The sequence below is a fragment of the Spermophilus citellus genome (genome assembly GCF_964194105.1).
Source record: "Spermophilus citellus genome assembly, chromosome: 15".
Lineage (NCBI taxonomy): Eukaryota > Metazoa > Chordata > Mammalia > Rodentia > Sciuridae > Spermophilus > Spermophilus citellus.
Genome location: NC_138195.1, coordinates 25,209,115 through 25,231,383, shown reverse-complemented (window position 1 = coordinate 25,231,383; position 22,269 = coordinate 25,209,115). Strand labels below are relative to the sequence as shown.

At 46.4% G+C, this 22,269-nt stretch overlaps 3 protein-coding genes across 3 annotated transcripts; all 3 read left to right on the top strand.

The window, feature by feature from the left end:
• Positions 1 to 2,071: 2,071 nt before the first annotated feature.
• On the top strand, positions 2,072 to 4,369 carry LOC308634455 (RNA exonuclease 5-like; the record flags this gene model as incomplete). The annotated part of the gene is made up of 1 exon (XM_081268270.1): positions 2,072 to 4,369. One exon carries the CDS (start codon positions 2,072 to 2,074, stop codon positions 4,367 to 4,369), a length of 2,298 nt encoding a protein of 765 aa, XP_081124396.1.
• Positions 4,370 to 9,666: 5,297 nt separating this feature from the next.
• LOC308634360 (RNA exonuclease 5-like) lies at positions 9,667 to 11,964 on the top strand (the record flags this gene model as incomplete). The annotated part of the gene is made up of 1 exon (XM_081268200.1): positions 9,667 to 11,964. One exon carries the CDS (start codon positions 9,667 to 9,669, stop codon positions 11,962 to 11,964), a length of 2,298 nt encoding a protein of 765 aa, XP_081124326.1.
• Positions 11,965 to 17,269: 5,305 nt separating this feature from the next.
• LOC308634351 (RNA exonuclease 5-like) lies at positions 17,270 to 19,567 on the top strand (the record flags this gene model as incomplete). The annotated part of the gene is made up of 1 exon (XM_081268192.1): positions 17,270 to 19,567. The coding sequence occupies one exon, from the start codon at positions 17,270 to 17,272 to the stop codon at positions 19,565 to 19,567; it is 2,298 nt and encodes a 765-aa protein (XP_081124318.1).
• Between the last annotated feature and the right edge of the window lie 2,702 nt (positions 19,568 to 22,269).

Sequence of the window (22,269 nt, the reverse complement as noted above, 5' to 3'; positions counted from 1 at the left end):
GGCTCTGGGCGGTATCCACATTCATCATTCCTCCTATGCCCCTTGCTTACATGACACTGCCCAGATCCTGCCTGTGTCTGTCCTGAAGGTCCAGTTGGAGGCTCAGAACCAGCCCAAGGACTCCGTTGCAATAAAGCAGTGCTGGCAGATAAGTATTTGCAAAACACAGCCGCTTTCAGGTGAGTCATCTGCTCAGTGGCTTACTCCATCAAGGAGCTTCCTGCATCTCTGGACCTAGCTGTACTGTAAGCATGAGCCAAAAAGAGATCTATGCTATTTTCTTGTAAAGCCTGATTCAAATGCTCTTCTCCGTTTTGGTTTTACTGCTTTTCATCCTTATGTTTTTATGTTATGAGTGTAGTTGATAGGTATTTAAACAGGATGCATATAAGGTTAACAAAACACAAGGTCTCCTTTTTTAAAAAAAATTACATTTTTTTTAAATTTAATAATTAAAATAAAATAAAATTGATAGAATACAGAGAATAGTGGTTACCAGAGCCCTGGAAGGGCATAGGGGAGGGAACATGGCAAGAGGATGGTTAATAGGTATGGGGAGATAAGAGAAATGGATAAGAGAAATGACTTACTTTTAGGATTCCACAGCCTGGTAGGATCGCTGTGATTGACAACAATATGAAATATTTCAAAATACCTGATTGGGGGTGTATCTCAGTGGTAGAATAATTGCTGAGTATGTACCATGCCCTGGGTGCAATCCTCAGTACTGGAAGGGGGAAACCTGATAGGGTTTTGAACGTTCCCAAAACAAAGGAGTGATACATGTGTGAGTGACATATATGCCAATTACCCTGATCTGATCATTACGTTGGAACACAAGTATTAAGATGCCACACTGAAAACAACCCAATAAGATCAATGAACCCATTCACACTACGGGGCAAATGGCAAAGTACCCCTTAATGTGTTCTGATGAAAGAGAAACAAAAGGAGACTTTGGTAGGAAAGACCTGTTTTCTTGTACAGTAATCCTTTGTTTCTTTCTTTCTTTTTTTTTTCTTTTTCTTTTTTTTTTTTTCTGGTACAGGGAATTCAACTCAGGGGCACTCAACCACTAAGTCACATCCCCAGCCATATTTTGTGTCATATTTATATTATTTTGAGACAGGGTCTCACAGAGTTGCTTAGTGCCTCTCCAAGTTGCTGAGGCAGGCTTTCAACTCACGATCTTCCTGTCTCAGCCTCCAGAGCGGCTGGGCTGTCATCCTCTTTTTTATTTTAGTAGTCATTTTACCTACAGAGGCCTCAAGCCCATATTAGCAAACTTAGGTCAATTTTATCTGCTCCCTGTATTTCACAGTAATGTTGGGGAACTCATGATTGTAGGGGTACAGAAACACTGAAGACCTTTAGTTATTTTTGCTTTTCAATTTTTTTTTCTTTTTCAAGTCTTTGCTACGTATACAGCAGAATTCTGAGGAAATACAAAATACAGGGCACGGTCCTGTTCCCTGGAACTTAAGGAATCTGGGTAAAGAAACCATGAAACTACTGGAAGGTAATCCACAGTCAAGGTCCCCCAAAGGCAATAGGCTGGAATACAAAGGGAAGATTTTATTGAAGTTGCAACAGGGGTTCGCTGGATGCTTTGACTGCATCCCTTGTCGCTTTGAATCTTCCATGTTTGTTTCTCTTTTTCCCAACCTTCTCCTCCCTGATCTTCTTTGCCCTAACCTTGTCCTCCTGATTTTCTTTCCCCTACCCTTCTCCTCCCTGATCTTCTGTTTTTCTTTTCCCTAAACTGCTCCTCCCTGTTCTTTTCCCCCTCCCTGGTCTCCTCCTCTGGGTTCTCTTTTCCCTAATCTTTTCCTTCCTGATCTCTCCTCCCTGATCTCACTTTCTCTGAATCACCTGTATAAAAACCCTCTACTCCTGCTGATGTGAGAACCATCGTTTCTCCTTCGCTGGCCAAGCAATAAGCCATCCTTTTTCCTTCTCAAGAACGTTTTCTCTCGCTGGATTGGCATCAAGGCAAGGACAGCTTTCTATGCCAGGGACAGCTTTCTACACCAAGGACAGCGTCCCACAACAAGGACTCAAGTACGGGATCATGGAGCCCGAGAAGGAGAAGACCGGGAGGCTGAACAGCCAGAGGAGACGGGTCTCCGACTGGCTGATGGGGACGCCCGAGGCAAGTATACCCCGTTTGGATCTCGTGGACAGGCATCCCGAGCCCAGGAGAGCCCGGTTGTCTGGCATCGTAACGGCTGAAAACTGTGAAGTAACCCACGAACAGCTATGTGAGCTGCTCAGGTACGCAGTTCTGGCTGCACCCGTTATTGAGAGACCCAGGTGGTGCCAGCTTCTGTACGGAAAGCAACTGAGCAGAACAGTGGTTGTCATCCTTCAAGGGATGAGTCAACTCCACTTCTACAAGTTCTATTTGGAGTTTGGATTTCTCCGAAAAGCCTTCAGACACAAATTCCGCTTGCCTCCTCCATCACCTACTTTTCTAGCTGATGTTATCGGGCTACCAAACCAAACGGCTGGATATCTGCCTAAGACCATGGGAGGATCTGTACCATCTGCCGGTACAAAACCCAAGGTCGACCTGCAGAATGACCCGGTCATTCAAAAGTATGGCTCTCAGAAGGTGGGCTTGCTGCGATGCCTTCTGACAGAGGAGGAAATGAGAACATTTGACTTCCCGTTACAAGGTTCTCCCGACTGTGAGAACTTTGTAACTACCAGATGTGATGCGTCTGTCACAGAGAACAGCCCTCTCTTTGGGCTGGACGGAGAAATGTGCATCACGTCCAAGGGGAGAGAACTAACCCGCATCTCACTGGTTGCCGAAGGAGGCTCGTGTCTCATGGATGAGTTGGTGAAACCCGATGAGGAGATTGTGGACTACGCCACCTGCTATTCGGGGATCACGGAGGAGATGCTTAAGCCGGTGACGACGAAACTGAAAGACGTTCAGAGGCGGTTAGAAGCACTGCTTCCTCCTGATGCGGTGTTGGTAGGTCATTCCCTAGACGTGGATCTCCGAGCATTGAACGTGATCCATCCATATGTTATCGACACCTCGTTGCTTTATGCCAGAGAGCGGGGCAGAAGATTCAAGCTCAAGTTCTTAGCCAAAGCTGTATTGGGGAAGGACATTCAACGTTCGGAAAGGGACGGTCATGATCCCACAGAGGACGCTGCCGCGACCCTTGAGTTGGCTCAGTATTTCCTCAAGTATGGCCCAAAGAAGGTCGCAGAACTCAATCTGGAGGCGCTGTGGAGAGCCCAAGACCCAAGAAACGTCAGAGAAAAGTTCCAGTACACCTACAGAGGTGCTTTAAGATCTTTCGATCCGGGGCATCACAAGCTCCTTTTTGTATCCCGAGAGACAGACGATATTGAACTCCCGTCTCCTGAAGATTGTGAGACTATTAAGTGCCTTTCCAACAGAGAGGTCTTTGAGCAGGCCAGAAGGCAAGTGCGCCTGTACCCCTTCAGCGTTATTCGGTTCTCTTTGGAGCCTTTTTCACCTCTCCTCACTGAGGAAGTGAACCGAAGGATGCGGATCAAGTGGACAGAGATGTCCACTATCTATGCTGGGCCATTGAGCAAAGATTGGGACCTAAGTGCTCTGAAGAGGCTGTTTAGGAGCTTTGGCCCAGTTCGTACAATGACTGCTGTTCTGGAAACGCATCAGCCTCATCTCTCTATAGAGTATGAAGTCCTGGAAGCTGCCCAGCTGGCCATCGAGTGCTTGAATGGCCTTCTTGTGGAAGGTGTATACATAAAGGTACAGAGACCGGTGACAGAACTCACTCTCGATTGTGACACGCTCGTTAAGGAGCTGGAACGAGATTCTGAGAACCGAGGAACCATTTATCTGTCTGGAGTAGGTAAAGATTTCGTAGGACATATTCAGGAACTGCCGAGCCTCTTTGGTGGCCTGGAAGCTGTGATCGTGCCTCCAGATGCTCAAAGCGGAAGACAGGAAAAATACTGTTTCCTGAAATTCAAAACTTTTGGCAATGCCCAGAGGGCCCTCCATGTCCTCACAGGCAAGGACTGGAAGCTGAAAGGCAGGCAGGCCCTAACCCCCAGGCACCTGCACGCGTGGCTTAGGAGCCCACCACCTGAATCAAGAAGGCCCGCAGGTCTGAGAGTGAGACCTCCTCCCTCGGAGCGGGAGACCGTGCAGAATTTAAAGGTGGAAAACGCAAAGAGTGCAGCCCGGCGTTGGGGCCGCAGGATTGGAAGGCTCTACCGAAGCCTGAGCCCGGGTACCCTTTGCGTCATCCTCCTGCCAGGAACCACTAGCCCTCATGGATCCCTCTCTGGCCTGGGACTCATGGGAATAAAAGATGAAGAAGAGGAAAGCACCGGCCCAAGCATGGGTTTGTGAGTCAGCTCGCCACTTGCCTTTTCTCATCCTTCCTGGGCGATGGTGGAGAAGACGGCTCAGGCTGCAGCTTCTCCAAAGACTGCTGGGCCTCTTGGTTCAGTGGACGGCTTTGTGTGGGAAGTTGGTGTGCCGGCTAAGGGGTCTAATCCATTTACATGGCAAGCGCAAGTTTTCAATAAATGCCTAAAATTCAAGCCTATGTGCCAATTGAAAATATATATATATATATATATATATATATATATATTTTTTTTTTATATGATTAAAAATAAAGTAAAATGGAAACAAAATAAATACAACTTATAATAATTAAACCAAAATAAATGTAAACATGTTTGATATCTTCGGACGTTTAAAATTCTATTCATGCTATGTGACATTTTAAAAGTGTGGGATCTGAGTGGAGCGAATGAGCCCAGTATTTATGTGGTTGAGTCTCAGAAACTGGTAATCCTTGCAGCGTGGCTGACCATCTAGCTGAAGGGCAGGTTGCAGATTTCAAAGAAGCTTTCCCACTATTTGACAGGAACGGGGATGGAAGTATACTATACTAACAAAGGAATTGGGAAGTGTCATGAGATGGTCTCTTGGGTGGAATCCCACAGAAGTCGAGTTACAGGACACGATTAAGGGAGTAGCTGCTGGTGGTAACGGCAAAATTGACTTCCCTGAATTTCTGACAATGATGGCAATGAAAAGGAAACACAGACGTAGGGCACGATGTAACATGTGGGGCATGTTGCATCAGAAAGGAGGAAAAACCAAACTTGCTGCCCACTTCTGGGTGGGTCCTGGGGCCACCTGTGGCTAAGAAAGCGCCTGGGGATCATCCAGAAGGCGCTGCCTGGGTTGTGAGGAAAAACCAGATGACCTCTAGGATAGGCTCAGAACCCTTCCGCCCTCTGTACAGCTGGGGGTGGGGGGTCCTCCCGTTATGGCCTGCGAGATGGGCGTACACCTGAACTCTCCCCACCCTGCTGACCTTTATCCTGATTGGCTCCCGTGCCTTGTATTAGCTGTGTGTTTTCTCAATAAACTGAGATCCTGCTTTGACTGGTCTCCCTGGCTTGTCTGATTGTCCTCCCGTGGGGGAGGGCTGGGTGGGGGAGGGGGGCGGTCAGTCGGCCCTTCCTTTCTTGGTTCCTCATGGTCGGGGCGTGCTCTCCCAATCTCTCCCGCAGGTCAGGAGGGAAGCGGGTGGGGTGGGGTGGGGCTAAAGACCCCGACATCTGGCACCCAACGTGGGGCATTAAGAAGTCTGTTCACCCAAAGTGAGAGTATTGCCAAGCCAAGCCAAGCGAGTTTCGAGGTAGGGGTCTCCCCGAAAAGATGGGGCAATCTCACACTAAGTATGAGACCAGTATTGGGAAGCCATTGGTGAGGAGCGACTTTGGTCACAACGAGTCAGTCCTCTCACTGCCCAGGAGGAGAAAGGCTTAAAGCATCACGCGGTCAATGGCCTCCTAGACCCTTTTGATGCCTGGCCTGGTCCTCTGGGTCCCGCACCAAGTGCTCCTGTCCTGGAACACTCGGTAGACAAGTCGGGAAGGGGAGCGGCCTATGCCATATTGTCACCCCTCTCCCCCCCAAGGAAATTCTCCACCCTCTTGTGAGAACCTGGAAAAGCTGGATAAGCTGCCTTCTTGCAACACCAGTGATGACTCACCCCCATTGTGTATGGCCCTGTCTTGTTAAGACCAGCCATGAGATGACTCATCCCCATTGTGTATAGATTTCTTGGAAAATGCTAACCCTGGGGGCAATAGACCGGCCTTATGGTATTCCCGGGAGGCCCAAGATTTATTTATAGAAGCTCAATTCACAATAGCTAAACTATGGAACCAACCTAGGTTGGATAAAGAAAATGTGGTATGTAACATTTGATGGAATATCACTCAGTTTTAAAGAAGGAGGGAATTATGGTATCTCTGGGTAAATGGACGGAGTTGGAGAACATCATGCTAAGCGAAATAAGCCAATCCCATAAAACCATAGGCCGAATGCGTTCTCTGATATGTGGATGCTAATTCACAATCAGGGCCAAGGTGCTAGGGAAGAATAAAGTTACTTTAGATTAGGTAGAAGCGAGTGAAGGGAGGGGAGGGATATGGACATAGGAAGAATAGTAGAATGAAACAGACATTATTACCTTACGTACACATACGACTGCATGACCAATGTGATCTGACAACGTGTACCAGAAGAAAAAGGAGAAATTATACCCTATTTATTTACGATATATCAAAATGCATAAATGCATTCTGCTGTCATGTATAACTAATTAAGACAGATTTTAACGATTTTTTTAAAAAAGAAAATTCTACTCATTCAAGAAAGAAATCCATCGTCACTGCCCTTTTATTTGACAAAATTTATTGCCAAATACATGTGGTCAGTTACGCTTAAGTTGCATAACATGATGTGTTGCTATATGTGAATGCTGTGAAATAATAGCTCAAATCATCTAACACGTCTATCACTTCAGAATAGTTAACATTTTCTTTTCTTTGTTGGATTTTTGTGGTGGGAATACACCTAAGGCCTACCAATCAAGGAAAGTCCAGGACCAGATCGATTCTCAGCCGAGTTCTATAAGACCTTCAAAGGAGAATTAACACCAATACTGCTCTAAATGTTTCATGGAATATGAAAAGGAGAGAACCCTGTGAAGCTGATATCACCCTGATACCAAAACCATACAAACACACATCAAGGAAAGGGAACTTCATACCAATATCCACGATGAACATCGATACAAAAACTCTCAATACAATTCCGGCAAATAGCATACAAAAGCATATTAAAAAGATAGTGTGCCTCAATGAAGTGGGGTTCACATACAGAAATCAATAAACATAATTCATCACATCAATATACTTAAAAACAAGAATAATATGATCATCTCAATAGAGGCAGAAACAGCATTTGACAAATACAGCACCCCTTCATGTTCAAAACACTGGAAAAACTAGGAATAGAAGGAACAGACCTCAACCTCATAAAAGCTATATCTGCAAACCCCAAGGTCAGCATCATCCTAAACAGAGAAAAATGGAAAGCATTCCCCCTAAAAACTGGAACAAGGATGTCCTCTTTCAAATGAGTAGACTTTTCTAAGGCACTTTAACATGTCTCCAAACACCAGAGGAAAAATCACTTAGAACACTGCGCCTACCTCAACTAATTTTTTCAGAGCTTCCTGCCACCCGCTTTCTGCCTAGCTTGCCTCCATACCTAGCAAGGTCGCTGGCTCTGGGCGGTATCCACATTCATCATTCCTCCTATGCCCCTTGCTCACATGACACTGCCCAGATCCTGCCTGTGTCTGTCCTGAAGGTCCAGTTAGAGGCTCAGAACCAGCCCAAGGACTCCGTTGCAATAAAGCAGTGCTGGCAGATAAGTATTTGCAAAACACAGCCGCTTTCAGGTGAGTCATCTGCTCAGTGGCTTACTCCATCAAGGAGCTTCCTGCATCTCTGGACCTAGCTGTACTGTAAGCATGAGCCAAAAAGAGATCTATGCTATTTTCTTGTAAAGCCTGATTCAAATGCTCTTCTCCGTTTTGGTTTTACTGCTTTTCATCCTTATGTTTTTATGTTATGAGTGTAGTTGATAGGTATTTAAACAGGATGCATATAAGGTTAACAAAAAACAAGGTCTCCTTTTTTAAAAAAAAATTACATTTTTTTAAATTTAATAATTAAAATAAAATAAAATTGATAGAATACAGAGAATAGTGGTTACCAGAGCCCTGGAAGGGCATAGGGGAGGGAACATGGCAAGAGGATGGTTAATAGGTATGGGGAGTGCCCTTGGATAAGAGAAATGACTTACTTTTAGGATTCCACAGCCTGGTAGGATCGCTGTGATTGACAATAATATGAAATATTTCAAAATACCTGATTGGGGGGTGTATCTCAGTGGTAGAATAATTGCTGAGTATGTACCATGCCCTGGGTGCAATCCTCAGTACTGGAAGGGGGAAACCTGATAGGGTTTTGAACGTTCCCAAAACAAAGGAGTGATACATGTGTGAGTGACATATATGCCAATTACCCTGATCTGATCATTACGTTGGAACACAAGTATTAAGATGCCACACTGAAAACAACCCAATAAGATCAATGAACCCATTCACACTACGGGGCAAATGGCAAAGTACCCCTTAATGTGTTCTGATGAAAGAGAAACTAGACTTTGGGAGGAAAGTCCTTGGTTCTTATACGGTAATCCTTTTTTTTTTTTTTTTTTTTTTTGGTACAGGGAATCGAACACAGGGGCACTCAACCAACCACTAAGTCACATCCCCAGCCATATTCTGTATTTTATATATATATATTTTATTTTGAGACAGGGTCTCACAGAGTTGCTTAGTGCCTCTCTAAGTTGCTGAGGCAGGCTTTGAAATCACGATCCTCCTGTCTCAGCCTCCAGAGCTGCTGGGCTGTCATCCTCTTTTTTATTTTAGTAGTCATTTTACCTACAGAGGCCTCAAGCCCATATTAGCAAACTTAGGTCAATTTTATCTGCTCCCTGTATTTCACAGTAACGTTGGGGAACTCATGATTGTAGGGGTACAGAAACACTGAAGACCTTTAGTTATTTTTGCTTTTCAATTTTTTTTTTCTTTTTCAAGTCTTTGCTACGTATACAGCAGAATTCTGAGGAAATACAAAATACAGGGCACGGTCCTGTTCCCTGGAACTTAAGGAATCTGGGTAAAGAAACCATGAAACTACTGGAAGGTAATCCACAGTCAAGGTCCCCCAAAGGCAATAGGCTGGAATACAAAGGGAAGATTTTATTGAAGTTGCAACAGGGGTTCGCTGGATGCTTTGACTGCATCCCTTGTCGCTTTGAAACTTCCATGTTTGTTTCTCTTTTTCCCAACCTTCTCCTCCCTGATCTTCTTTGCCCTAACCTTGTCCTCCTGATTTTCTTTCCCCTACCCTTCTCCTCCCTGATCTTCTGTTTTTCTTTTCCCTAAACTTCTCCTCCCTGTTCTTTTCCCCCTCCCTGGTCTCCTCCTCTGGGTTCTCTTTTCCCTAATCTTTTCCTTCCTGATCTCTCCTCCCTGATCTCACTTTCTCTGAATCACCTGTATAAAAACCCTCTACTCCTGCTGATGTGAGAACCATCGTTTCTCCTTCGCTGGCCAAGCAATAAGCCATCCTTTTTCCTTCTCAAGAACGTTTTCTCTCGCTGGATTGGCATCAAGGCAAGGACAGCTTTCTATGCCAGGGACAGCTTTCTACACCAAGGACAGCGTCCCACAACAAGGACTCAAGTACGGGATCATGGAGCCCGAGAAGGAGAAGACCGGGAGGCTGAACAGCCAGAGGAGACGGGTCTCTGACTGGCTGATGGGGACGCCCGAGGCAAGTATACCCCGTTTGGATCTCGTGGACAGGCATCCCGAGCCCAGGAGAGCCCGGTTGTCTGGCATCGTAACGGCTGAAAACTGTGAAGTAACCCACGAACAGCTATGTGAGCTGCTCAGGTACGCAGTTCTGGCTGCACCCGTTATTGAGAGACCCAGGTGGTGCCAGCTTCTGTACGGAAAGCAACTGAGCAGAACAGTGGTTGTCATCCTTCAAGGGATGAGTCAACTCCACTTCTACAAGTTCTATTTGGAGTTTGGATTTCTCCGAAAAGCCTTCAGACACAAATTCCGCTTGCCTCCTCCATCACCTACTTTTCTAGCTGATGTTATCGGGCTACCAAACCAAACGGCTGGATATCTGCCTAAGACCATGGGAGGATCTGTACCATCTGCCGGTACAAAACCCAAGGTCGACCTGCAGAATGACCCGGTCATTCAAAAGTATGGCTCTCAGAAGGTGGGCTTGCTGCGATGCCTTCTGACAGAGGAGGAAATGAGAACATTTGACTTCCCGTTACAAGGTTCTCCCGACTGTGAGAACTTTGTAACTACCAGATGTGATGCGTCTGTCACAGAGAACAGCCCTCTCTTTGGGCTGGACGGAGAAATGTGCATCACGTCCAAGGGGAGAGAACTAACCCGCATCTCACTGGTTGCCGAAGGAGGCTCGTGTCTCATGGATGAGTTGGTGAAACCCGATGAGGAGATTGTGGACTACGCCACCTGCTATTCGGGGATCACGGAGGAGATGCTTAAGCCGGTGACGACGAAACTGAAAGACGTTCAGAGGCGGTTAGAAGCACTGCTTCCTCCTGATGCGGTGTTGGTAGGTCATTCCCTAGACGTGGATCTCCGAGCATTGAACGTGATCCATCCATATGTTATCGACACCTCGTTGCTTTATGCCAGAGAGCGGGGCAGAAGATTCAAGCTCAAGTTCTTAGCCAAAGCTGTATTGGGGAAGGACATTCAACGTTCGGAAAGGGACGGTCATGATCCCACAGAGGACGCTGCCGCGACCCTTGAGTTGGCTCAGTATTTCCTCAAGTATGGCCCAAAGAAGGTCGCAGAACTCAATCTGGAGGCGCTGTGGAGAGCCCAAGACCCAAGAAACGTCAGAGAAAAGTTCCAGTACACCTACAGAGGTGCTTTAAGATCTTTCGATCCGGGGCATCACAAGCTCCTTTTTGTATCCCGAGAGACAGACGATATTGAACTCCCGTCTCCTGAAGATTGTGAGACTATTAAGTGCCTTTCCAACAGAGAGGTCTTTGAGCAGGCCAGAAGGCAAGTGCGCCTGTACCCCTTCAGCGTTATTCGGTTCTCTTTGGAGCCTTTTTCACCTCTCCTCACTGAGGAAGTGAACCGAAGGATGCGGATCAAGTGGACAGAGATGTCCACTATCTATGCTGGGCCATTGAGCAAAGATTGGGACCTAAGTGCTCTGAAGAGGCTGTTTAGGAGCTTTGGCCCAGTTCGTACAATGACTGCTGTTCTGGAAACGCATCAGCCTCATCTCTCTATAGAGTATGAAGTCCTGGAAGCTGCCCAGCTGGCCATCGAGTGCTTGAATGGCCTTCTTGTGGAAGGTGTATACATAAAGGTACAGAGACCGGTGACAGAACTCACTCTCGATTGTGACACGCTCGTTAAGGAGCTGGAACGAGATTCTGAGAACCGAGGAACCATTTATCTGTCTGGAGTAGGTAAAGATTTCGTAGGACATATTCAGGAACTGCCGAGCCTCTTTGGTGGCCTGGAAGCTGTGATCGTGCCTCCAGATGCTCAAAGCGGAAGACAGGAAAAATACTGTTTCCTGAAATTCAAAACTTTTGGCAATGCCCAGAGGGCCCTCCATGTCCTCACAGGCAAGGACTGGAAGCTGAAAGGCAGGCAGGCCCTAACCCCCAGGCACCTGCACGCGTGGCTTAGGAGCCCACCACCTGAATCAAGAAGGCCCGCAGGTCTGAGAGTGAGACCTCCTCCCTCGGAGCGGGAGACCGTGCAGAATTTAAAGGTGGAAAACGCAAAGAGTGCAGCCCGGCGTTGGGGCCGCAGGATTGGAAGGCTCTACCGAAGCCTGAGCCCGGGTACCCTTTGCGTCATCCTCCTGCCAGGAACCACTAGCCCTCATGGATCCCTCTCTGGCCTGGGACTCATGGGAATAAAAGATGAAGAAGAGGAAAGCACCGGCCCAAGCATGGGTTTGTGAGTCAGCTCGCCACTTGCCTTTTCTCATCCTTCCTGGGCGATGGTGGAGAAGACGGGTCAGGCTGCAGCTTCTCCAAAGACTGCTGGGCCTCTTGGTTCAGTGGACGGCTTTGTGTGGGAAGTTGGTGTGCCGGCTAAGGGGTCTAATCCATTTACATGGCAAGCGCAAGTTTTCAATAAATGCCTAAAATTCAAGCCTATGTGCCAATTGAAAATATATATATATATATATATATATATTTTTTTATATGATTAAAAATAAAGTAAAATGGAAACAAAATAAATACAACTTATAATAATTAAACCAAAATAAATGTAAACATGTTTGATATCTTCGGACGTTTAAAATTCTATTCATGCTATGTGACATTTTAAAAGTGTGGGATCTGAGTGGAGCGAATGAGCCCAGTATTTATGTGGTTGAGTCTCAGAAACTGGTAATCCTTGCAGCGTGGCTGACCATCTAGCTGAAGGGCAGGTTGCAGATTTCAAAGAAGCTTTCCCACTATTTGACAGGAACGGGGATGGAAGTATACTATACTAACAAAGGAATTGGGAAGTGTCATGAGATGGTCTCTTGGGTGGAATCCCACAGAAGTCGAGTTACAGGACGCGATTAAGGGAGTAGCTGCTGGTGGTAACGGCATTGACTTCCCTGAATTTCTGACAATGATGGCAATGAAAAGGAAACACAGACGTAGGGCACGATGTAACATGTGGGGCATGTTGCATCAGAAAGGAGGAAAAACCGAACTTGCTGCCCACTTCTGGGTGGGTCCTGGGGCCACCTGTGGCTAAGAAAGCGCCTGGGGATCATCCAGAAGGCGCTGCCTGGGTTGTGAGGAAAAACCAGATGACCTCTAGGATAGGCTCAGAACCCTTCCGCCCTCTGTACAGCTGGGGGTGGGGGGTCCTCCCGTTATGGCCTGCGAGATGGGCGTACACCTGAACTCTCCCCACCCTGCTGACCTTTATCCTGATTGGCTCCCGTGCCTTGTATTAGCTGTGTGTTTTCTCAATAAACTGAGATCCTGCTTTGACTGGTCTCCCTGGCTTGTCTGATTGTCCTCCCGTGGGGGAGGGCTGGGTGGGGGAGGGGGGCGGTCAGTCGGCCCTTCCTTTCTTGGTTCCTCATGGTCGGGGCGTGCTCTCCCAATCTCTCCCGCAGGTCAGGAGGGAAGCGGGTGGGGTGGGGTGGGGCTAAAGACCCCGACATCTGGCGCCCAACGTGGGGCATTAAGAAGTCTGTTCACCCAAAGTGAGAGTATCGCCAAGCCAAGCCAAGCGAGTTTCGAGGTAGGGGTCTCCCCGAAAAGATGGGGCAATCTCACACTAAGTATGAGACCAGTATTGGGAAGCCATTGGTGAGGAGCGACTTTGGTCACAACGAGTCAGTCCTCTCACTGCCCAGGAGGAGAAAGGCTTAAAGCATCACGCGGTCAATGGCCTCCTAGACCCTTTTGATGCCTGGCCTGGTCCTCTGGGTCCCGCACCAAGTGCTCCTGTCCTGGAACACTCGGTAGACAAGTCGGGAAGGGGAGCGGCCTATGCCATATTGTCACCCCTCTCCCCCCCAAGGAAATTCTCCACCCTCTTGTGAGAACCTGGAAAAGCTGGATAAGCTGCCTTCTTGCAACACCAGTGATGACTCACCCCCATTGTGTATGGCCCTGTCTTGTTAAGACCAGCCATGAGATGACTCATCCCCATTGTGTATAGATTTCTTGGAAAATGCTAACCCTGGGGGCAATAGACCGGCCTTATGGTATTCCTGGGAGGCCCAAGATTTATTTATAGAAGCTCAATTCACAATAGCTAAACTATGGAACCAACCTAGGTTGGATAAAGAAAATGTGGTATGTAACATTTGATGGAATATCACTCAGTTTTAAAGAAGGAGGGAATTATGGTATCTCTGGGTAAATGGACGGAGTTGGAGAACATCATGCTAAGCGAAATAAGCCAATCCCATAAAACCATAGGCCGAATGCGTTCTCTGATATGTGGATGCTAATTCACAATCAGGGCCAAGGTGCTAGGGAAGAATAAAGTTACTTTAGATTAGGTAGAAGCGAGTGAAGGGAGGGGAGGGATATGGACATAGGAAGAATAGTAGAATGAAACAGACATTATTACCTTACGTACACATACGACTGCATGACCAATGTGATCTGACAACGTGTACCAGAAGAAAAAGGAGAAATTATACCCTATTTATTTACGATATATCAAAATGCATAAATGCATTCTGCTGTCATGTATAACTAATTAAGACAGATTTTAACGATTTTTTTAAAAAAGAAAATTCTACTCATTCAAGAAAGAAATCCATCGTCACTGCCCTTTTATTTGACAAAATTTATTGCCAAATACATGTGGTCAGTTACGCTTAAGTTGCATAACATGATGTGTTGCTATATGTGAATGCTGTGAAATAATAGCTCAAATCATCTAACACGTCTACCACTTCAGAATAGTTAACATTTTCTTTTCTTTGTTGGATTTTTGTGGTGGGAATACACCTAAGGCCTACCAATCAAGGAAAGTCCAGGACCAGATCGATTCTCAGCCGAGTTCTATAAGACCTTCAAAGGAGAATTAACACCAATACTGCTCTAAATGTTTCATGGAATATGAAAAGGAGAGAACCCTGTGAAGCTGATATCACCCTGATACCAAAACCATACAAACACACATCAAGGAAAGGGAACTTCATACCAATATCCACGATGAACATCGATACAAAAACTCTCAATACAATTCCGGCAAATAGCATACAAAAGCATATTAAAAAGATAGTGTGCCTCAATGAAGTGGGGTTCACATACAGAAATCAATAAACATAATTCATCACATCAATATACTTAAAAACAAGAATAATATGATCATCTCAATAGAGGCAGAAACAGCATTTGACAAATACAGCACCCCTTCATGTTCAAAACACTAGAAAAACTAGGAATAGAAGGAACAGACCTCAACCTCATAAAAGCTATATCTGCAAACCCCAAGGTCAGCATCATCCTAAACAGAGAAAAATGGAAAGCATTCCCTCTAAAAACTGGAACAAGGATGTCCTCTTTCAAATGAGTAGACTTTTCTAAGGCACTTTAACACGTCTCCAAACACCAGAGGAAAAATCACCTAGAACACTGCGCCTACCTCAACTAATTTTTTCAGAGCTTCCTGCCACCCGCTTTCTGCCTAGCTTGCCTCCATACCTAGCAAGGTCGCTGGCTCTGGGCGGTATCCACATTCATCATTCCTCCTATGCCCCTTGCTTACATGACACTGCCCAGATCCTGCCTGTGTCTGTCCTGAAGGTCCAGTTGGAGGCTCAGAACCAGCCCAAGGACTCCGTTGCAATAAAGCAGTGCTGGCAGATAAGTATTTGCAAAACACAGCCGCTTTCAGGTGAGTCATCTGCTCAGTGGCTTACTCCATCAAGGAGCTTCCTGCATCTCTGGACCTAGCTGTACTGTAAGCATGAGCCAAAAAGAGATCTATGCTATTTTCTTGTAAAGCCTGATTCAAATGCTCTTCTCCGTTTTGGTTTTACTGCTTTTCATCCTTATGTTTTTATGTTATGAGTGTAGTTGATAGGTATTTAAACAGGATGCATATAAGGTTAACAAAACACAAGGTCTCCTTTTTTAAAAAAAATTACATTTTTTTTAAATTTAATAATTAAAATAAAATAAAATTGATAGAATACAGAGAATAGTGGTTACCAGAGCCCTGGAAGGGCATAGGGGAGGGAACATGGCAAGAGGATGGTTAATAGGTATGGGGAGATAAGAGAAATGGATAAGAGAAATGACTTACTTTTAGGATTCCACAGCCTGGTAGGATCGCTGTGATTGACAACAATATGAAATATTTCAAAATACCTGATTGGGGGTGTATCTCAGTGGTAGAATAATTGCTGAGTATGTACCATGCCCTGGGTGCAATCCTCAGTACTGGAAGGGGGAAACCTGATAGGGTTTTGAACGTTCCCAAAACAAAGGAGTGATACATGTGTGAGTGACATATATGCCAATTACCCTGATCTGATCATTACGTTGGAACACAAGTATTAAGATGCCACACTGAAAACAACCCAATAAGATCAATGAACCCATTCACACTACGGGGCAAATGGCAAAGTACCCCTTAATGTGTTCTGATGAAAGAGAAACAAAAGGAGACTTTGGTAGGAAAGACCTGTTTTCTTGTACAGTAATCCTTTGTTTCTTTCTTTCTTTTTTTTTTCTTTTTCTTTTTTTTTTTTTCTGGTACAGGGAATTCAACTCAGGGGCACTCAACCACTAAGTCACATCCCCAGCCATATTTTGTGTCATATTTATATTATTTTGAGACAGGGTCTCACAGAGTTGCTTAGTGCCTCTCCAAGTTGCTGAGGCAGGCTTTCAACTCACGATCTTCCTGTCTCAGCCTCCAGAGCGGCTGGGCTGTCATCCTCTTTTTTATTTTAGTAGTCATTTTACCTACAGAGGCCTCAAGCCCATATTAGCAAACTTAGGTCAATTTTATCTGCTCCCTGTATTTCACAGTAATGTTGGGGAACTCATGATTGTAGGGGTACAGAAACACTGAAGACCTTTAGTTATTTTTGCTTTTCAATTTTTTTTTCTTTTTCAAGTCTTTGCTACGTATACAGCAGAATTCTGAGGAAATACAAAATACAGGGCACGGTCCTGTTCCCTGGAACTTAAGGAATCTGGGTAAAGAAACCATGAAACTACTGGAAGGTAATCCACAGTCAAGGTCCCCCAAAGGCAATAGGCTGGAATACAAAGGGAAGATTTTATTGAAGTTGCAACAGGGGTTCGCTGGATGCTTTGACTGCATCCCTTGTCGCTTTGAATCTTCCATGTTTGTTTCTCTTTTTCCCAACCTTCTCCTCCCTGATCTTCTTTGCCCTAACCTTGTCCTCCTGATTTTCTTTCCCCTACCCTTCTCCTCCCTGATCTTCTGTTTTTCTTTTCCCTAAACTGCTCCTCCCTGTTCTTTTCCCCCTCCCTGGTCTCCTCCTCTGGGTTCTCTTTTCCCTAATCTTTTCCTTCCTGATCTCTCCTCCCTGATCTCACTTTCTCTGAATCACCTGTATAAAAACCCTCTACTCCTGCTGATGTGAGAACCATCGTTTCTCCTTCGCTGGCCAAGCAATAAGCCATCCTTTTTCCTTCTCAAGAACGTTTTCTCTCGCTGGATTGGCATCAAGGCAAGGACAGCTTTCTATGCCAGGGACAGCTTTCTACACCAAGGACAGCGTCCCACAACAAGGACTCAAGTACGGGATCATGGAGCCCGAGAAGGAGAAGACCGGGAGGCTGAACAGCCAGAGGAGACGGGTCTCCGACTGGCTGATGGGGACGCCCGAGGCAAGTATACCCCGTTTGGATCTCGTGGACAGGCATCCCGAGCCCAGGAGAGCCCGGTTGTCTGGCATCGTAACGGCTGAAAACTGTGAAGTAACCCACGAACAGCTATGTGAGCTGCTCAGGTACGCAGTTCTGGCTGCACCCGTTATTGAGAGACCCAGGTGGTGCCAGCTTCTGTACGGAAAGCAACTGAGCAGAACAGTGGTTGTCATCCTTCAAGGGATGAGTCAACTCCACTTCTACAAGTTCTATTTGGAGTTTGGATTTCTCCGAAAAGCCTTCAGACACAAATTCCGCTTGCCTCCTCCATCACCTACTTTTCTAGCTGATGTTATCGGGCTACCAAACCAAACGGCTGGATATCTGCCTAAGACCATGGGAGGATCTGTACCATCTGCCGGTACAAAACCCAAGGTCGACCTGCAGAATGACCCGGTCATTCAAAAGTATGGCTCTCAGAAGGTGGGCTTGCTGCGATGCCTTCTGACAGAGGAGGAAATGAGAACATTTGACTTCCCGTTACAAGGTTCTCCCGACTGTGAGAACTTTGTAACTACCAGATGTGATGCGTCTGTCACAGAGAACAGCCCTCTCTTTGGGCTGGACGGAGAAATGTGCATCACGTCCAAGGGGAGAGAACTAACCCGCATCTCACTGGTTGCCGAAGGAGGCTCGTGTCTCATGGATGAGTTGGTGAAACCCGATGAGGAGATTGTGGACTACGCCACCTGCTATTCGGGGATCACGGAGGAGATGCTTAAGCCGGTGACGACGAAACTGAAAGACGTTCAGAGGCGGTTAGAAGCACTGCTTCCTCCTGATGCGGTGTTGGTAGGTCATTCCCTAGACGTGGATCTCCGAGCATTGAACGTGATCCATCCATATGTTATCGACACCTCGTTGCTTTATGCCAGAGAGCGGGGCAGAAGATTCAAGCTCAAGTTCTTAGCCAAAGCTGTATTGGGGAAGGACATTCAACGTTCGGAAAGGGACGGTCATGATCCCACAGAGGACGCTGCCGCGACCCTTGAGTTGGCTCAGTATTTCCTCAAGTATGGCCCAAAGAAGGTCGCAGAACTCAATCTGGAGGCGCTGTGGAGAGCCCAAGACCCAAGAAACGTCAGAGAAAAGTTCCAGTACACCTACAGAGGTGCTTTAAGATCTTTCGATCCGGGGCATCACAAGCTCCTTTTTGTATCCCGAGAGACAGACGATATTGAACTCCCGTCTCCTGAAGATTGTGAGACTATTAAGTGCCTTTCCAACAGAGAGGTCTTTGAGCAGGCCAGAAGGCAAGTGCGCCTGTACCCCTTCAGCGTTATTCGGTTCTCTTTGGAGCCTTTTTCACCTCTCCTCACTGAGGAAGTGAACCGAAGGATGCGGATCAAGTGGACAGAGATGTCCACTATCTATGCTGGGCCATTGAGCAAAGATTGGGACCTAAGTGCTCTGAAGAGGCTGTTTAGGAGCTTTGGCCCAGTTCGTACAATGACTGCCGTTCTGGAAACGCATCAGCCTCATCTCTCTATAGAGTATGAAGTCCTGGAAGCTGCCCAGCTGGCCATCGAGTGCTTGAATGGCCTTCTTGTGGAAGGTGTATACATAAAGGTACAGAGACCGGTGACAGAACTCACTCTCGATTGTGACACGCTCGTTAAGGAGCTGGAACGAGATTCTGAGAACCGAGGAACCATTTATCTGTCTGGAGTAGGTAAAGATGTCTTAGGACATATTCAGGAACTGCCGAGCCTCTTTGGTGGCCTGGAAGCTGTGATCGTGCCTCCAGATGCTCAAAGCGGAAGACGGGAAAAATACTGTTTCCTGAAATTCAAAACTTTTGGCAATGCCCAGAGGGCCCTCCATGTCCTCACAGGCAAGGACTGGAAGCTGAAAGGCAGGCAGGCCCTAACCCCCAGGCACCTGCACGCGTGGCTTAGGAGCCCACCACCTGAATCAAGAAGGCCCGCAGGTCTGAGAGTGAGACCTCCTCCCTCGGAGCGGGAGACCGTGCAGAATTTAAAGGTGGAAAACGCAAAGAGTGCAGCCCGGCGTTGGGGCCGCAGGATTGGAAGGCTCTACCGAAGCCTGAGCCCGGGTACCCTTTGCGTCATCCTCCTGCCAGGAACCACTAGCCCTCATGGATCCCTCTCTGGCCTGGGACTCATGGGAATAAAAGATGAAGAAGAGGAAAGCACCGGCCCAAGCATGGGTTTGTGAGTCGGCTCGCCACTTGCCTTTTCTCATCCTTCCTGGGCGATGGTGGAGAAGACGGGTCAGGCTGCAGCTTCTCCAAAGACTGCTGGGCCTCTTGGTTCAGTGGACGGCTTTGTGTGGGAAGTTGGTGTGCCGGCTAAGGGGTCTAATCCATTTACATGGCAAGCGCAAGTTTTCAATAAATGCCTAAAATTCAAGCCTATGTGCCAATTGAAAATATATATATATATATATATATATATATATATATATATATATATATATATATATATATATATTTTTTATGATTAAAAATAAAGTAAAATGGAAACAAAATAAATACAACTTATAATAATTAAACCAAAATAAATGTAAACATGTTTGATATCTTCGGACGTTTAAAATTCTATTCATGCTATGTGACATTTTAAAAGTGTGGGATCTGAGTGGAGCGAATGAGCCCAGTATTTATGTGGTTGAGTCTCAGAAACTGGTAATCCTTGCGGCGTGGCTGACCATCTAGCTGAAGGGCAGGTTGCAGATTTCAAAGAAGCTTTCCCACTATTTGACAGGAACGGGGATGGAAGTATACTATACTAACAAAGGAATTGGGAAGTGTCATGAGATGGTCTCTTGGGTGGAATCCCACAGAAGTCGAGTTACAGGACGCGATTAAGGGAGTAGCTGCTGGTGGTAACGGCAAAATTGACTTCCCTGAATTTCTGACAATGATGGCAAGGAAAAGGAAACACAGACGTAGGGCACGATGTAACATGTGGGGCATGTTGCATCAGAAAGGAGGAAAAACCGAACTTGCTGCCCACTTCTGGGTGGGTCCTGGGGCCACCTGTGGCTAAGAAAGCGCCTGGGGATCATCCAGAAGGCGCTGCCTGGGTTGTGAGGAAAAACCAGATGACCTCTAGGATAGGCTCAGAACCCTTCCGCCCTCTGGACAGCTGGGGGGGGGGGTCCTCCCGTTATGGCCTGCGAGATGGGCGTACACCTGAACTCTCCCCACCCTGCTGACCTTTATCCTGATTGGCTCCCGTGCCTTGTATTAGCTGTGTGTTTTCTCAATAAACTGAGATCCTGCTTTGACTGGTCTCCCTGGCTTGTCTGATTGTCCTCCCGTGGGGGAGGGCTGGGTGGGGGAGGGGGGCGGTCAGTCGGCCCTTCCTTTCTTGGTTCCTCATGGTCGGGGCGTGCTCTCCCAATCTCTCCCGCAGGTCAGGAGGGAAGCGGGTGGGGTGGGGTGGGGCTAAAGACCCCGACATCTGGCGCCCAACGTGGGGCATTAAGAAGTCTGTTCACCCAAAGTGAGAGTATCGCCAAGCCAAGCCAAGCGAGTTTCGAGGTAGGGGTCTCCCCGAAAAGATGGGGCAATCTCACACTAAGTATGAGACCAGTATTGGGAAGCCATTGGTGAGGAGCGACTTTGGTCACAACGAGTCAGTCCTCTCACTGCCCAGGAGGAGAAAGGCTTAAAGCATCACGCGGTCAATGGCCTCCTAGACCCTTTTGATGCCTGGCCTGGTCCTCTGGGTCCCGCACCAAGTGCTCCTGTCCTGGAACACTCGGTAGACAAGTCGGGAAGGGGAGCGGCCTATGCCATATTGTCACCCCTCTCCCCCCCAAGGAAATTCTCCACCCTCTTGTGAGAACCTGGAAAAGCTGGATAAGCTGCCTTCTTGCAACACCAGTGATGACTCACCCCCATTGTGTATGGCCCTGTCTTGTTAAGACCAGCCATGAGATGACTCATCCCCATTGTGTATAGATTTCTTGGAAAATGCTAACCCTGGGGGCAATAGACCGGCCTTATGGTATTCCTGGGAGGCCCAAGATTTATTTATAGAAGCTCAATTCACAATAGCTAAACTATGGAACCAACCTAGGTTGGATAAAGAAAATGTGGTATGTAACATTTGATGGAATATCACTCAGTTTTAAAGAAGGAGGGAATTATGGTATCTCTGGGTAAATGGACGGAGTTGGAGAACATCATGCTAAGCGAAATAAGCCAATCCCATAAAACCATAGGCCGAATGCGTTCTCTGATATGTGGATGCTAATTCACAATCAGGGCCAAGGTGCTAGGGAAGAATAAAGTTACTTTAGATTAGGTAGAAGCGAGTGAAGGGAGGGGAGGGATATGGACATAGGAAGAATAGTAGAATGAAACAGACATTATTACCTTACGTACACATACGACTGCATGACCAATGTGATCTGACAACGTGTACCAGAAGAAAAAGGAGAAATTATACCCTATTTATTTACGATATATCAAAATGCATAAATGCATTCTGCTGTCATGTATAACTAATTAAGACAGATTTTAACGATTTTTTTAAAAAAGAAAATTCTACTCATTCAAGAAAGAAATCCATCGTCACTGCCCTTTTATTTGACAAAATTTATTGCCAAATACATGTGGTCAGTTACGCTTAAGTTGCATAACATGATGTGTTGCTATATGTGAATGCTGTGAAATAATAGCTCAAATCATCTAACACGTCTACCACTTCAGAATAGTTAACATTTTCTTTTCTTTGTTGGATTTTTGTGGTGGGAATACACCTAAGGCCTACCAATCAAGGAAAGTCCAGGACCAGATCGATTCTCAGCCGAGTTCTATAAGACCTTCAAAGGAGAATTAACACCAATACTGCTCTAAATGTTTCATGGAATATGAAAAGGAGAGAACCCTGTGAAGCTGATATCAC